This window comes from Paramormyrops kingsleyae, chromosome 20 (assembly GCF_048594095.1).
Source record: "Paramormyrops kingsleyae isolate MSU_618 chromosome 20, PKINGS_0.4, whole genome shotgun sequence".
NCBI lineage: Eukaryota > Metazoa > Chordata > Actinopteri > Osteoglossiformes > Mormyridae > Paramormyrops > Paramormyrops kingsleyae.
The window spans coordinates 2,289,505-2,306,738 of NC_132816.1; the positions used below are offsets into that span (position 1 = coordinate 2,289,505).

The window sequence follows — 17,234 nt, forward strand, 5'->3', positions numbered from 1 at the left end:
GCACCCCTATCATGCTCCACAATGGTCCGTGTATGCAGCGTCCATTCAATATTCAATGTGAAATAAGTTGATGGGAGTCGGATTACCGGTCGTTTTCGGTTTATCGATCGTGACAGAATAGGGCAAATGCAAAAAGAAAAAAACAAACTCATTTTCCGTATTTCGTTTTAATGTTATTAAATGGAAAGTTGAAAACTGTTTATATACCCGAAAATTGTATAATGCGTTTATTCCTTTTAATCTGACCCGGATGCTATAGGATTAGCTAAATCCAGATGGTGGCGCCAAGTTAATTGTACAGAGATTATTGTACCGTTGGGTTGTCGTAATTTTAAGAAGTTTTGTGCTAGCTAGCAAGCTTACGAGAAAGCATGGACTCCTATGTTTTATTTAGAGGAAGCAAAAGAGTGACATTCAAGGATGAAGACATGACAGTCGACAAGATTTCAAGAATATTTCAGGTAATGTCAGCGATACATTCGTTTATTTAATATCTTTGGTTCTACAATTACCGTTAGCCAGCGATAACAAATATGATAGGAATGACCAGTGTGAGCTACAGTTGTCATACTGTGGAAGGACAGAAACTATAATTTTAATAAAGGTTTTGACAAAATTAAGTAATGAAGACCTAATAAAGCTATATCAAGGGTATATATCTAGCTTTGTTCTTCATATATTCTGCCCTCAGCTTACTTGTACACATTCGATCATTAGATTGCTTGCCTAATATTTTACAACATATAGGCCTACTCTACATTATATTTAGTATATAATCTTTTCCAGTAAGTCGTTGGGTAATTTACTAGCGATGGTACAAATGTGTTGTTTTGACCAACTGAACTGACTTCACAGCCTGAATCTACACCACCATAAAAACATCTAGCCACATTTCATAGCTTTTTATCCTAAAATACTCAAAAAATTCTCTGGCTACCTAAATGTTTGGTCACTCTGCTGAAATTACTTTTCATATCTTGACCAATATCTAATAAGGTTGTCTTACTACTTTGTTTAGCTAACCCTTGTTTTTTCATATGACATTTTGTATAAATGTTTCTTGTCTAGGTGAACAATTCAAGTGTCTACTTGACAGATGACAGAAACACTGCCATATTTCCGGGAAGCAATGGGTTTTTCAGCTCAATTGATTTGGCTAACCATGGCCACTATGAAGTTCATGGCCAGGACATTGAAGCCACCCCCCATGCTTTTGCCAGTGCCCAGTCCCGTTTTTCTTTTATCCGCTCATCTCCGTCAGCTTCTGCTGGATCTCCTGGAGGGTTGGCACCTCTGCAACCACCTGTACATTTGAAATATTTCCAAAGGTGGGGCACGTTTCTGATGTAATGTGTTTATTATGTGTTTCATGTATCCAAATAATTCAAGCATAGAAATTCATTCATCTTCAATCTTCTTGTAAGAAGCTCTACATTCTTACTATTTTCTGTGTTTTCTGTTTACCTGTTGCAGGTCAATTCACATTGGGGAGGTTAGTACTGGGACATTGGTGCCCACTCGAGTTGTAGTAGTGCGATTTACTGAGAGTGAAGCCACAGTCTCTCAAATAGCTGACAAAGTCAAAGAGGCCCTTGGGACAACTGAACCAGTTGTATTAACAGACAACAATGGAAATGAAATTCTCGACTCCCAGGGGACCAGAGGTAAAAAAAAAAAAAAAAAAAAAGATACAGAAAAAAAACATGTAAAAGTAGCACATTAAGATTTTGAATAACTGCATCAGAGGTATTAGCTGACAAATGTGTTGACTGCAACTTCAAACAAGTTCATCAATACTGTGCAAAAATATCTCAATGTCTCAGAACTCTTTCCTCTTAGTACCACTCTCAAAAAATGGGGATAAAGAGACAGATTGAACAGTAAAATTAATATATGTCTAATGTATTTTAACACAGGGTCTTTATACTGGAAACAGAATTCCAGAAAGGTAATGGGAGTCCTGCAAGCTGATTTTCGGGCTATGACACCAAAAAGAAAAAGAACAAGGTGTGTTTTCCCAATAACAGCAGTCAACCCTGCATCACCACTTCAACAAATCATAATTGCCAACGTAATCTTTTTGTATAATCGGCTGTCTGGCAAATAGCAAATGTGTGTCTAGAATAAAACTGCATTATAGCAAGTCACCATTTCATTAATGCACTAATTGAATTCAACATTGTACATTGGCAAACTTAACGAGCTAAATTCTGTCATGCATTTTAAATAGCATGAACCTGCAGGGTGCTTCAGGAGGTCTTGAAGAAGTGCTAGGAAAGATTGAAGAGCTCCTTCTGGCATCGCAACAACTTCCAGAATTGACAAAGACACTGCGAGATCTGATAGACCATGCTTCCCCACTACCTTTCATTGCTCAAATGAAGGAAACATTCTTGTGCTCAATTTGTAAAGGTACTTAGGTAGCAAGCAACAGAGAGTCCACATATGTTTGGTAATTTGAGTTTTATGTGTCATTTAGGTACAGTACATTATTTAGCTGACGTCATTATCCTGAGCAACTTAGTAACTAGTTACAGTGACAGTCCCCCTGGAGCCACTGAGGGTTAAGTGTCTTGCTGAAGGACACAATTGCAGTATGCGGGGTTTGGTTAATGGGCAACTTTATTTTCCAATAGGCTACTACTCCCCTAAGTAGGGATGTTTTCACTTATATGTATTACGTTATATATTAAACTTTACATATGTTATTTTTTCTATTTTCCTTGTAGATGTCATGGAAAATCCTATGTTTTCTTCATGCTGCCGCAGCATTCTAGCATGTGAAATCTGCTTGGAGCAGTGGAAACAAGCATCGCCTCTGTGTCCAAAATGCGCTTCAGCAAGTCCTGACTTCTACAAAGTTGCTGGGTTGTCTAGTAGTTTGGGAGTACTGAAAAATTTCCATTCTGAATAAGGATCTGCATGCTCTGTGGAAGGGGGATAGGGATAATCTTCGTAAGGGCCTATGGGTCTCACATGAGGGTATGGGTTTCTGAGATTAGATGAGTGAATCAACAGTGGGCCTTTGGTGATGCAAAGTAGTTAAAAAAAGACTAAAGTGTTTGAAAGTAACACTACAATGTTCATTCAAAGTTATTCACTGAATTTGTTTTGTGAGACATTCTTTTCTGAATTCTGTTAAATTATATTGAATATTTTTATTTTATTGACTGTAGTCACACACAAATGTTGTGGAAATAATGTCTTTGCTACTCAAAATTTCAGTAAAAAGTTAAAGAACAAAGTTCCAGTTTGGAATTCATTTAATTTGAATTTAAGAACTCGACACTTAAAGGAAAGATTCAAGTGCATTTTTCAAATAAATACCTTTTGTTTCCTAACCCTGTCTTAGTGATATTTATGCATATAATCGACTGATATCAATGAGGTGCTTTAAGGCATTCTGGTAAGGCCTATAGTTACTGTTTATGACATTCTCATACAGTAATGCCAAGTCTGGAAAGTGGCTACAAAACTGATTCTCAGCCATTGTTTTTTGGTCTTCTGAAGGGAAAGGATCAACTCCAAACACACAAGATCTTGTCAGTGCACTCCCCAGTTCTTGTTGATAAAGGTCAGCTGCAGTCCCTGCATCAGGCAATAGGCTGTCTGGAATTTGAGCTGGACACCCATTTCTTGCAAGATCATTTGGTATGCCCTTTCCTGTGAGTAAAAAAAAAAAAGATATATATATACACATACACACACACATACACTCAGAGATCAGATCTCACGTGTGTCCTATAAAATTTCATCACAATCACACCAATGAAAACAATGGAGATTTGCCTGAATTCACTGATGTATGCTTGCTCTATAAACAAAAAAATACCCTAAAAGTCATGAAAAAACTGTACACATCAGTCCTACAGAGATCCAAGTTTATGAAAAGTAAAAAAACTTCTTTTGGTTAAGCTTTGAATCAAAAACCAACATTACTTACCATAATAACAACAACCATATGTGCATAAAAAGGTGGATATTTTTGTGGGAAAAAAATCCACAGGGCAGTTTAAAAAAAACCCTATTTTCTGCTGTGCTCAAAGGGATCTTATTTGGATCTAAGCATCCTATCGTGAGGTTTGATATCATTTAGTGATCAAAAGTAGTATTTATGTTTTAGCAGAAGTGGGCTATACAAAAAAAAAAAGCTTTGGGAAAGTGGAATATGTAGCTTGTTCCTATAACAAATTATGCACATTTATATTTTGGTCATTTAAAAATGTAGTCTCGGAATATTACCTACTTGTCTAAATGTTTAGCACTGTCTGCTGAAAATACCAGCATTGGGTATGTTTGACCATCTAAGTCTACCTTTCATCCAGGCTGGTTTTAGTTGGATTTTTCAAGACAACATGCAAAGAACACAAGTTTTATGGGGATGACAGCCTTTGTCAGTTTCAATTAAAAGTGTAGCCTATAGCCACACTCTATTAAGCCATTTAACACTAGAAAGACTGACTGGGTCAATTGACCCAAATCAAACAAAATCACTGCTATTTCTCATTGAAGTTCTTGCTACAAAAATCTGAAAAAAGTTAGCTTCAGTTAGCTTTCATTTGACAGCTCATGCATATTTTGGCCAAGCATTTGCCGCAAACAGGACGCTTGCACGTGTCACAGGTAGTGACAGTTTTGTTGCGTTTACAAGCGACCGTGACTTGACAGCTGACTCTTCTCTCAAGTTGCCCTGTCGGTGATGGTGTTATGACTATTATGTTATTGTTATTATGACTTGGTTATCTAATTCATTTGCATGACATTATGTCAATTGACCCAGTCAGTCTTTCTAGGTATATACTGCTGTAAAATACTAATTTCACCAGCAACTTCATTTGTGTTACCATGTTCTGTTCAAGAATGATAAAAAAATAAAAGTCAGATTTTTTCAGATTTTCGTAGCAAGAACTTCAATGAGAAATAGCAGTGATTTTGTTTGATTTGGGTCAATGGACCCAGTCAGTCTTTCTAGTGTTAAACAAATTACAAGAAATGTAAATATAGACTACCTGGGATCCTGTGAGCATTCCATGCATCAACCACCCTTCGAAGGCCAAGATCTGCCATCTGACAAGTAATGTTGGAAACACAGTACTTCACCATACTGTCCTCCATATCCAGCTCCTCTTGGTCAACCATCTGCACAAGAGCTCTCTTGAGAGGGAAGTTCACTCTATTGTTGACTTCAACCCACATCCGCTCTACTATGTGGTTCTCCATTTATTAAAAAAAAAAGAAAAAAGAAATGACAATGTAACAAAACAACAATTAGATTAAATAAACAGATTAATTCATTTATAATCTTACTCTGGTAGATGGTGTCTGGACATAAGGTGGTCTCTGCAAATTGTGCCGATGACCTGCAAGCATCTCCTGAATAAACAAGGAAAGGTAAAATTCCTTGCCATAGTCCACTCGGATCTGGTCCCACAATCCATGGGAAATGACAGCAGATCTACACAGAAAAGATTTGGTGTTTACCTCATTATATCAAAGAGTCTTGTAGACAAACTGAAAACACTGCATTAGTGTGTGTGTGTGTGTGTATGTATATATTTGTTCAACCTACCTATAAACCTCTTCATAAATTTTGAGGTTATTTTTTATTGGCATTGTTGAATGAGCCATGATCTTCTTTGAAAAACCATCTACTGCCATGACGTGCGTCACCCCAAACATTACAAGTTTCTCATTTTGGTCTAGATGAAGTTTATGACCTACATACTCTGCATAATAGGGTGTTGGGTTTAGGTTCCGAGCACCCTTAAAAAACATAGGACAGATTAGTTATTTTTTTCCAAACAGCCTTAACTACAGAAAAACTGATACTCTTAATGGCTATGTGAAACAGCTTGCAGATTATGATTACCAAAGTCCTTGCACGATGATAAGGTTGCTGGATGTCTTTCAGCATTGCACCAACACGAACTTCTGCAACATGTAAACCTTTTGATGATAGGTAACCTGTCATCATTTTACGCCCAAACGTTGAACCAGTCTGCAACACAGTATATCGTCAGTAACATTCACAATTAAAATTAAACTTCGCAGTTACGTATGGGATCAACATACGGGTTTTTTTTTACATTACCGGCTAATTAACTTAAATTTAAATTACCCTATTCCTCGCACCACCAGAAATTTTAGCGTCTGCAATTTTTTTAAAGTGTTAACACTTTTCTAATCATAAGTAAGGGATCAGCATATATAGGTCAATCATGTTTAAACAGATCAATCATGTTTTAACACATAGCAAAAAATCTGATTTACCTCATTAATGGCTTTTGCTACCTCCAACTCGAGGTGCACATCAGAAACGGCAGGCTTCTTTGTGATATTTCGGTCAGCACAAAACCGTCGTACACTTCTTTCAGAAAACCCAACTTGGGGTCCAAAATCCCACACTAAATGATCAACTATATTTTTATACGTTAGCCCATCATTTAATAAAGCCACAATTAACCCCTGGTACTTCGCCAACGACATGATTAACTGTAGCTGCCTCACCGAAGTACGAAGTACGCTCCGCGGTGAAGCACCACTAGCGCCTTTATTGATCCTATAGCATCCGGGTCAGATTAAAAGGAATAAACGCATTATACAATTTTCGGGTATATAAACAGTTTTCAACTTTCCATTTAATAACATTAAAACGAAATACGGAAAATGAGTTTGTTTTTTTCTTTTTGCATTTGCCCTATTCTGTCACGATCGATAAACCGAAAACGACCGGTAATCCGACTCCCATCAACTTATTTCACATTGAATATCGAATGGACGCTGCATACACGGACCTGTTGTGTGGACCCTTTTCAATTTTGTGTTTTTGATCCAAAACGAAATTTTAAAATATGAAATACAAGACAATTTTCATTTTTCGTTTCTGATTTAAAATCAAATAACAAAAAAAACAATCAGATTTTCATTTTTTGATTTTCATTTATCAATTGAAAATGGAAAGGACGAATGATACACGGATTCTCCACAACCACAAATCTCTTTTGTCAAAATCACCTACAGTACAATCTCTGCGCTCCACTGAATCCTTAACAACTTTTCTCCTGCCGCTGCCTGCACTCCTTCACACACCGTCGGCACCCAAACCACCTGCTTTGCTCATCCCATCATTTCTCCCAGATCCAGCATGGACTGCTTAAAAGCCACTGCTTTGTGGGGTTCCATGTCTGGTATGTTGTACCATTCTTCCACTATTCCTGTCCTCCGTATCTGAATGGCTACTCCCTCAGGCCCTAATATTATCCCATCTGTTATCATGCACATCCTTTCTTTCTCTGTCAGGCAGAGAATCTATCAGCTGATCCCACTCATCCTTTACTTCAGGATCACTGAACTCTCCCCATCGCAACAAACAAGTACGCTCACCTAAAGGATTATTAGGAACACCATACTAATACAGTGTTTGACCCCCTTTCGCCTTCAGAACTGCCTTAATTCTACGTGGCATTGATTCAACAAGGTGCTGAAAGCATTCTTTAGAAATGTTGGCCCATATTGATAGGATAGCATCTGGCAGTTGATGGAGATTTGTGGGATGCACATCCAGGGCACGAAGCTCCCGTTCCACCACATCCCAAAGATGCTCTATTGGGTTGAGATCTGGTGACTGTGGGGGCCATTTTAGTACAGTGAACTCATTGTCATGTTCAAGAAACCAATTTGAAATGATTCGAGCTTTGTGACATGGTGCATTATCCTGCTGGAAGTAGCCATCAGAGGATGGGTACATGGTGGTCATAAAGGGATGGACATGGTCAGAAACAATGCTCAGGTAGGCCGTAGCATTTAAACGATGCCCAATTGGCACTAAGGGGCCTAAAGTGTGCCAAGAAAACATCCCCCACACCATTACACCACCACCACCAGCCTGCACAGTGGTAACAAGGCATGATGGATCCATGTTCTCATTCTGTTTACGCCAAATTCTGACTCTACCATTTGAATGTCTCAACAGAAACCGAGACTCATCAGACCAGGCAACATTTTTCCAGTCTTCAACTGTCCAATTTTGGTGAGCTTGTGCAAATTGTAGCCTCTTTTTCCTATTTGTAGTGGAGATGAGTGGTACCCGGTGGGGTCTTCTGCTGTTGTAGCCCATCTGCCTCAAGGTTGTGCGTGTTGTGGCTTCACAAATGCTTTGCTGCATACCTCGGTTGTAACAAGTGGTTATTTCAGTCAAAGTTGCTCTTCTATCAGCTTGAATCAGTCGGCCCATTCTCCTCTGACCTCTAGCATCAACAAGGCATTTTCGCCCACAGGACTGTTGCATAATGGATGTTTTTCCCTTTGCACACCATTCTTTGTAAACCCTAGAAATGGTTGTGCATGAAAATCCCAGTAACTGTGCAAATTGTGAAATACTCAGACCGGTCCGTCTGGCACCAACAACCATGCCACGCTCAAAATTGCTTAAATCACCTTTCTTTCCCATTCTGACATTCAGTTTGGAGCTCAGGAGATTGTCTTGACCAGGACCACACCCCTAAATGCATTGAAGCAACTGCCATGTGATTGGTTGATTAGATAATTGCATTAATGAGAAATTGAACAGGTGTTCCTAATAATCCTTTAGGTGAGTGTATGTTTGTCCTGTGTCCAATTCAGCCTATTGCTATATTGTCCCTGTATAAATGGGCCCCACTGTTCTAGAATTTCCCAAACTTTTCCAGTAACATCTTCAATCCCGTATGAACTATACTGTCCCCTATTGAACAACAGATTTTGTCGCAGAACGCTGTACTTTCCACTGAGCACGTCTATGCCCCCCTCTGTACATTTAATGTCTATCTACAGCTGACACAAAGCATCGCTGCCTAACAAATTCACTGGGATATGCTCTGATATTAGTATGGGCATATTTACATTTTTGTTTGCAGGACGTCTCGTGCTTTCCCCTTGAAAGGGTGGATTCGGGCAGACTCCACAGGTGTGTCCGGGCTGGTTACAGTTCCAGCACACCAGCTTGGGTGGCCTGTTCCCCAGTCCTCCCATAGACTGGGATTGCCTAATTTGTGGGAAATTAGGTGCCCTCTGATCACCTCCCCACCTATCATATCTACTGTCTTTGTTCCAATCAGGGACTGGAGGCCAATTGGTATCCTGGGGGCCCAGCGACAGGAGACTGTCGGCTGTCCACAGGCTGCCCCCGGGGCTTGGGTCTGGAGAGACCACTGGTGCCTGGACTTTTTTCTTTTTAGCGGTCAGCTCCTCCAGCTGCATCTGATTCAATTTCTTTGCCAGTTCCCTCTCACGCTCTTTAGCACAGTCCTCCTCCTCTCTGTACAAGTCAATAGCATGGATCAGCTGCTCACGGTTCTGCTCCTCAGGCATAGTAATGAGCCCCACAACTTGCCTTAGCCTGCTTCTCACTGGCTTAGGGAGCGCGTCCTGCAGTGCCCTCCGGTACTGACCCCTGAATGCCGGATTCTGCAGGTCCTGCTCTGTCTCAGTGTGCCATCGCTTTTCTTGAGCTTGCAGATAGGCAGCTGGGCTCTCCTCCTCCTTGATGGGTTCCACCTTCATTTCAAACACACTCAGCCGTGGAGGAAACATTAGTCGCAGCTGATGCCAGCAGTTAGCACGGTAACCATCAAAGTGACATGCATCATTCACAGGAGTCCCTGTCGCCGCTACCAGGCCACTGCTTCGCAGCAGTCTCTCCATTCTGTCTGCCCCCAATACGCAAGCCAGAACCGCCTTTATGTCCCCAACCGCCAGGAGCTGACCCATAGTTTCCTCCTCAAATGCTTTTATCCATTTTCCGGCCCCTTCTGCCAGGACTGGGAGTCTGAGAATCAGGCCCTCCAGATCCTGTCCTGCCCACAGCACATACTGTGTCTGTGCTCCGTTCACCATCAGCGGAAGCATCGGCGTGTCCCTGGTGGGGGGCTTCACAGCCCTCCTGCTTCTCACTATTCTATGATCTGCATTATCCTCCTCTACTCCTTCCTCACTCTCCGTTTCTGTCTCCTTCTCCTGAAACTGACTCCATCCTTTAGATGGAGGGTTAGGGGTGTCCAGCAGATGCACCAACCCTTCTGCATTACTGCCACTTGCTCCGTACCCCACCTTTATCTCATTCCCTCGCAGTCCTTCCTCCACCGCCTGTCGCAGCAATGCGCTCACTTCCCTGTATCCATCTAAACAATCTGGCATTCTTTTATGCCCCTTACTTACTTCATCCCAGACAGCAATTCCCTCTGTGCTGGATCCGTTTTTGAATCACCAGATTCGCGTAGCAGTCACACTCACTATACACATCTGCACCAGCTTTGCAGCATATTTGTCCGCAATCTCTGACTGACAGTCTGTTAGAAAGGTCCGTATCTGATCCAGAGCAGCAACGCAGACCAGACCCGCGCTTTTTTAAATCTCGCAGATGCGCGTGTATGTGCCTCAGTAAGAGTTAACTGAAGAGTCACACAACAACCATGTGAATACCTGCTTGTGGTTCTTGGTAAGTGCATTATAAAACTATATTAAGATTGACATCAGATTGACATATAGCTGATAGTTCCATCCATGCGATTAAAAAACATAACTAATGCGAAAGTAGGCTTAAAGTCAGAATTTGTGATTGTGGTGAAAGCCTGTTATCAAAATTGGTGAATATCTCCGTTCACGTGGATGTTATGTGCAATGAGATGCGGGTAATATTTTTGTACGTCTGTGTAAAATTCTAATTTTGGGTTCAGTGTCACCAACTTGACAGTAAATATTATCTAAGCTCATTTCCAGCCTGCACTGTAAAACATTACAGCCCAATTAAGCTACAACAACTTATTTAATTTTTTTAACTCCAATTGCCTTGACAAGTTTTGGATATTGAACTCAAGTTTATACATTTTCAAAAATTAAACTTAAAATAATCAATTGTCTTGACTGCTTCTGATTTTTGTCAGTGTTTTCAATGTTAACTTACAGACATGAGTTAAGTTTTAAGCTTAAAAAGTAAGGGGAGGCGTAACGTCAAGAAAACCCGCGTTTTTGATAACGGTCCACGAAAAGAGGAAATTTCATTTAAGTTTGGCTTTTGTATACCCTGTATATTGATTTACTCACGACTACTAGCCTCAATATACAGATAGGTTATGTTTGTATGTGTCCTTAGACAATCTTAGTGTTTTGTGTGCCACCCTTATAACCATGTTCACGGAGTATCACCTATTTTACCCTTTTGCACTTGAACACATATAAATTTAAATAAATAGGTATAGCTACCATTGTATATGTTCTCATGGTATACCAGAAGAATCTGGAAAGTGAGTGTAACCAATGTGTCCTAACTTTTAGAGAGTTTTCTTTGTTAAAAACCCCCCCTTCTCTTCCAGCATTCCTTTGTGGTCCTTATCTGATCTTGGTGGACCGTCACCAAGTTTCTCTGTTTCTACCATGCGATATTAAAAAGAACTGAATTAAGGTGTACATTATCCATTTTGGAGAAGATCAATTAGAATAAGCCACACCAACCAAGATATGTTGTGTCCAGATGTGCAACTTATATTGATATTACCACAAACTAATGGCCACGACTATCTATGGATAAGATGTGCTGTTTGTAATATGAATATTTGATGTAATGTCTGCACAAAGTGTAACATCTGTTGAGGTGCAACCCAAAACACCTGTATCCTGTACTGATGTGAATCAGTCACATAGATAAAATAATTAATTGTTTAATCAATTAATGCAGATGGTATGAGGTATGTACCTGTGAAGCTGGTATGGCATGTTTGGTATCAAACCGATTGTTAATCACCCCTGATTCCAAATCTGGTCAGTGATTACCATAAAAGTGGATGTATCAAAAGTTATAACAGCTTAATGAAAATCATCAGTAAAGGGAGAATCAGTCGGGCCATAAATCCCAAAAGGACTGATACAGACCCCCTTCCGAAAGCCCGCCAAATGGATGGCCAGCCATTGGGCCAGGAGTCGAATTCCTGGTCATCCCTATTCATGAACTTAATAAAAACCTGGCTCCTCAGAACAAAGGTGTGCAGAGAAAACCATCAGCCCGAAGGAGAACATCAGCCGGGGCAAACAGATCATCAAGCGCAGAAAAGACCATCAGCCCGGGAGAAGAGAAGCCCAGAAGAAGCCCTCCGGTGAAGGCCCAGCTGAACAGAGAACAGCACCCAAGACAAAGCTTCACCAGGAGAGAGAATCCAAAGGGGCTCCACTCCACTGCTCCAAACGCCACGCCTTCCTGAGTGCCATCAGTTCAGCAGCTCTGCCATCAACTGCCAAGACCCCCCCCCCCACACTCTTCAACCAAGTAAACCAACTTCCTTTCATTCTAACAACTTAAGCTGTTCTGTTAACCTGCTATAAGACTTTAGGGTCGTGTTTCCACAAACTGTGCTTGCTTTGCAGAACAGTATTTCCCATTTAAGGTTAAATCCGGTCATTGCATTTTCATAATTACATCGTTTGTTTTATTCCGTTATTTCGTGTTTGTTGTTTGTGTTAGGGGTAATGTCTGTCTTATGTTAGTTGTAGTGTTAGCTAGGAATAAATGCATGTCTTTTACACAACTTCAGCCTCCGTCATTGAGTACTTACACTAAGTTCCTGCCTCTGCGATCTTGCTACACGCTCTGAACCTCAAACTCACCTGAAACATCGCGAGACTCTCTCTCATCGGCCGTGAGGGGAGCTTCGCTACCAATTGTTTGCATTACCTGGTGATGCAGCTCGCTGGACGAGCCTTCCAACCCAGGTTGCTAAGCGATACTGGTAATTAGTGAATCCCATTTAAGTCTCACATTAACAGACTTACAGGGATACCGCAATTGAGTTTGGAGGAGCCGACCATTCGGCATAACGATTGGTTAATAATCAGCATTAAATAATAATTAATTAAACCTTAATTAATTTCAAACATATTGGTGGAGAATATTAAAATTTATTTGAGCTAATAATTCCTACATATGTCTTTGAGCACCATGTTATCTTGCAAGTAAGCGTTAGCTAATAAAATTTCAGGGGCTGGTTGCACAAACACCTTCCGTTGTTCTTTTAAGTCGAGGCTAATTACTCCCAGGTATTTAAGTCCGAACATAACCACCTTAAGTTTTTACTTGCTTTTTCGTTTTTCAAATGTTAGTTTTGCAAAACATCTGTTTAAGAGCGATCACAGTAATTTATAGTGTGAGTTAATGGAATTTCTTGGGCTTTCTATTATATTTGGCAGCTGAAGTGGGTCCCATGAGCACATTTTTGCTTAAATTAAATTTTGATTAACCTAATAATTTTAAAGTGATAATATACTGCCAGTTTATTTTTTGTTTCTTCTTTCGGATTTCATCAAGCAGGGTCTTTCATGAAGTGGAAATGTAAGTTTTGTCCTTTCTCCACTAATGGCCAAGGAAGAATAATACATCACTACAAAGAGCATCATGGGCATTATAGAACATCTTCAGGCCTTCTCTGTATTTACGAGGACTGTTTGAGAACATTTCACACCCAAGCAGAACTTAAAATTCATTTGAAAGAGCATATAAGAGAAGCTTTGAAAATTGTAACCAAATTATCCTGTGAATTGTGTACCTTCTTGGAGCCATGTGACATTAACAAATACTTCATTCACCTGAAGATTCATTTAAGAAACAAAGAAGTTGTTAAATGTCCATTCAAAGGTTGCTTTTTTAAGTCTAGCGTGCTGTCAACATTCACTGCTCACAGAAGTTGCAATCATAAGTCTTCCACCTTAAATTTCAGAACAAAGCTTTTGGTGAACAGCACACTTTCGGAAAGTTTAGCAGAAGACGATTTTGTGTCAGACACTGAAAATTTACTTGTATGTGATTTTTTTACCTGAAGCTGAACCTAGGCTAGAAAATGGAGATGCCATTCATCGTCAGTCGGGTTCTTTATTTCTCTGCATGCAAGCACTTTTACATGTTTCAAATTCAGCAGTACAGGAAATAATTGATGAGTTATTTTGCATTGGAGAATTTGCGCATCAAAATATAAAGACTGTCATTGATACAGTTTTGAAAGACAATAATTGTATAGTGGATGATTCTGTTGTAACTTTATTGACTGAAGAAATACATACTTGATATTGATAGATGGTTATAGGACACATAGGGCTGGTGTGAAAACTTCCTGAAAGGGTGTGAAAGATGAGAGAGGGCAAGAGGAACACACTGAATTTGGTTTGATGTTGATTGGCTTAAAAATGAAAGAGTTATTGCAATTTATCCAACTGCAATATTGATACACGTTTTTAGGACACATAGGGCTGGTGTTCTGGAAAATAGATGGGTGTGAAAATTTCCTAAAAGGGTGTGAAAGATGAGGGAGGGCCAGAGGAACTCATTGAAATTGGTTTGATGTTGATTGATTTTAAAAATAAAAAGTTATTACAATTTATCCAACTGCAATAATGATACACGGCTATAGGACACATAGGGCTGGTGTTCTGGAAATCAGATGGGTGTGAAAATTTCCTAAAAGGGTGTGAAAGATGAGGGAGGGGCAGAGGAACTCATTGAACTTGGTTTGATGTTGATTGGCTTAAAAATGAAAGAGGTATTACAATTTACAAGTGGTGTTATGCTGATTGGCATTGCACTTTCAAGACGGTCCCTAAGTTTTCCGGCAGTTTTGTGCGAGCAGAATGATATTCCCATCTTGCTTTGTATTCTTAATTCATATTGCTGGAGAATGTTGAGCTAACTTAAAGTGTGAAATATTGCCCTCGTTTAACTTCACATGTGGAGCCTAATCTGAAAAGAATTGCCGTCATGACCCCGAAGATATTGCAGTTTAGATGTCAGTAAATGTGGTGAATATCGAACATAAAACCAACTTCACCGCGGTGTCTGACCGCCTGAGTCTCGCTCCAGATGCGTCAGAGTTGGCAACCTGCATACGGCCGAATCGGACCTACGACCGATCAGTCGGAGCCGATCGCAGCCGAAAGTCGCCGACGACCTGCATATATAGGATCGTATTGTTTGTTATGGTACGAATGGGCGTCCGTGGCAACAGCTTGATTACTTTTGAATCACATGTACTTCTTTTCTCAAACTTCTTTCGAGCATCTTGGCGAGTGGCTGCATTTTGAAGAGACTTGCTATAGTAAAAATGGAGAGCAAAGAAATGAAAGTAGTCAAGATTAAAATTACCTTTACAGTTAAAATAACAGCTAAGGAATCTGACACACATTAAGAAAAAAAATGAGGCCGTGGAAAATAACAGCAGGGAGAAGGTGAAGAAAGTCAGCATGGTGAAAGATGTGATGAAGAAGACGGTTGAGACGGACAAGCCCTGTTCTGCGCGGAGGGTGTGTTACATGCCGAAGGTAAAGACCTGGATTAGGAGTGTGGCAGTTTAGCAGAGCTCTTAAAGAAAAATATATAGAAAGAAGGAGAGAAGCGCACGGAAAGTGGAATAAGACGGGCCGGCATGGTGGAGCTACCAAGCGAGCAGCTGGTTTAATTTTAGCTTTTGTTAAGTTAAAAGTAATTTGGGGAAAAAAAAGAGTTGTCCTTTAGTTTTTCGGTGAGTGTTACGGGACTGAGTTAAGGGAAAATGTTCATTGTGCTATGGCGGGATATAAAAAGTAAAGGAAAAAACCAACCGGGGATTTAAATAATGCTTCATTTGCCCATTGAGGTTACGTAAACCTTGGATGTTATAATGTGTGATCATTTTTGCATATAAAATAAAGGGCTGACTTACGCAGGGTTGCCAACTTTGGTCAGCTGGTTGGCGTGAGATTTACACACGACACGTACTTAGGCTACATGTACCTAACAGTTTTATTACCTTGTAAATAGTATTTAGGGTTTGCAAACTGCCCCAACGCTTTTGATGTAGCCAATTTTGGGTTTAAAATGGATGAATAGAGATTCGCCATAAGATTTATTACTGTGAGCGTTTGAGTCTGAAAGCCTGAGTCTCGCTCCAGATGCGTCCGAGTTGGCAACCTGCTTACGGCCGAATCGGACCTACGACCGATCAGTCGGAGCCGATCGCAGCCGAAAGTCGCCGACGACCTGCATAGGATCGTATTGTTTGTTATGGTACGAATGGGCGTCCGTGGCAACAGCTTGATTACTTTTGAATCACATGTACTTCTTTTCTCAAACTTCTTTCGAGCATCTTGGCGAGTGGCTGCATTTTGAAGAGACTTGCTATATTAAAAATGGAGAACAAAGAAATGAAAGTAGTCAAGATTAAAATTACCTTTACAGTTAAAATAACAGCTAAGGAATCTGACACACATTTAGAAAAAAATGAGGCCGTGGAAAATAACAGCAGGGAGAAGGTGAAGAAAGTCAGCATGGTGAAAGATGTGATGAAGAAGACGGTTGAGACGGACAAGCCCTGTTCTGCGCGGAGGGTGTGTTACATGCCGAAGGTAAAGACCTGGATTAGGAGTGTGGCAGTTTAGCAGAGCTCTTAAAGAAAAATATATAGAAAGAAGGAGAGAAGCGCACGGAAAGTGGAATAAGACGGGCCGGCATGGTGGAGCTACCAAGCGAGCAGCTGGTTTAATTTTTAGCTTTTGTTAAGTTAAAAGTAATTTGGGAAAAAAAAAGAGTTGTCCTTTAGTTTTTCGGTGAGTGTTACGGGACTGAGTTAAGGGAAAATGTTCAATGTGCTATGGCGGGATATAAAAAGTAAAGGAAAAAACCAACCGGGGATTTAAATAATGCTTCATTTGCCCATTGAGATTACGTAAACCTTGGATGTTATAATGTGTCATCGATATGTACATGTTGTTGTAATATGAATTCGTTATGTGTAAAAGGGAAAAAAGGGATATGTTTTATTTTCCCCATATTTTTCTTTTAGATGTTCGCAGTCCAGGTTAAGGCTGTGATAGTGTGTGAAACCCTGAAAGCAAATTATATTATATTGATTAATTGATAAAATAAGTACGCGACAGGCTTTGCTCCTCCTCCTCAGTCTTGTAATTTGATACCAACATTACCGTCACGTGACTCGGCGGCACATACGCACGCGCGCGCGCACACTCGCACGCACTGGCAGAAGCCTTTCAATTTGGCAGAGAATATCCAGGTAGGGTATAGTGGTGCCAGTAATATTTTAGTTATCTTCAGCATTAGTTAATATTAAATTTTCAAAGTGCAAGTGGTTAAAACTGAAAATGTATAAATTATGCTAAGACCTTTTTATCATGGATGCTAGTGTTAGCATCAGGTTCAAATAGGTAAATGGTTTGGGTTTACGTGATCA

General features: G+C 40.1%; 2 protein-coding genes and 1 long non-coding RNA gene across 3 annotated transcripts in view; 1 reads left to right on the top strand and 2 right to left on the bottom strand.

Annotated features, from left to right (window-relative positions):
- The window catches only part of LOC111836347 (uncharacterized), a 146,628-nt gene that overhangs the window by 23,990 nt on the left and 105,404 nt on the right, over positions 1 to 17,234 (bottom strand). The gene's annotated exons all lie outside the window — the stretch shown is intronic.
- Positions 1,485 to 3,195, top strand: LOC140581292 (uncharacterized). Its single transcript, XR_011984350.1, has 4 exons — positions 1,485 to 1,664; positions 1,917 to 2,007; positions 2,231 to 2,412; positions 2,730 to 3,195. It is a non-coding gene; the product is annotated as an uncharacterized lncRNA (long non-coding RNA).
- On the bottom strand, positions 3,359 to 9,570 carry LOC140581368 (uncharacterized). Its single transcript, XM_072703968.1, has 7 exons — positions 9,270 to 9,570; positions 6,271 to 6,383; positions 5,870 to 5,998; positions 5,570 to 5,763; positions 5,308 to 5,455; positions 5,010 to 5,214; positions 3,359 to 3,663 (listed from the first exon to the last, which is right to left on the bottom strand). The coding sequence occupies exons 1-7, from the start codon at positions 9,568 to 9,570 to the stop codon at positions 3,359 to 3,361; spliced, it is 1,395 nt and encodes a 464-aa protein (XP_072560069.1).

What these genes read in the sequence shown, in the direction of transcription:
- LOC140581368 (XM_072703968.1), bottom strand. Translation starts at nt 9,570, where the DNA reads ATGTTTCCTCCACGGCTGAGTGTGTTTGAAATGAAGGTGGAACCCATC. An exon ending in TCCAGACACCATCTACCAGA is followed by an intron (nt 5,215 to 5,307) that starts GTAAGATTATAA and finishes TAATAAATGGAG; the next exon opens with AACCACATAGTAGAGCGGAT. An exon ending in GAATGCTCACAGGATCCCAG is followed by an intron (nt 3,664 to 5,009) that starts GTAGTCTATATT and finishes TTTTACTCACAG; the next exon opens with GAAAGGGCATACCAAATGAT.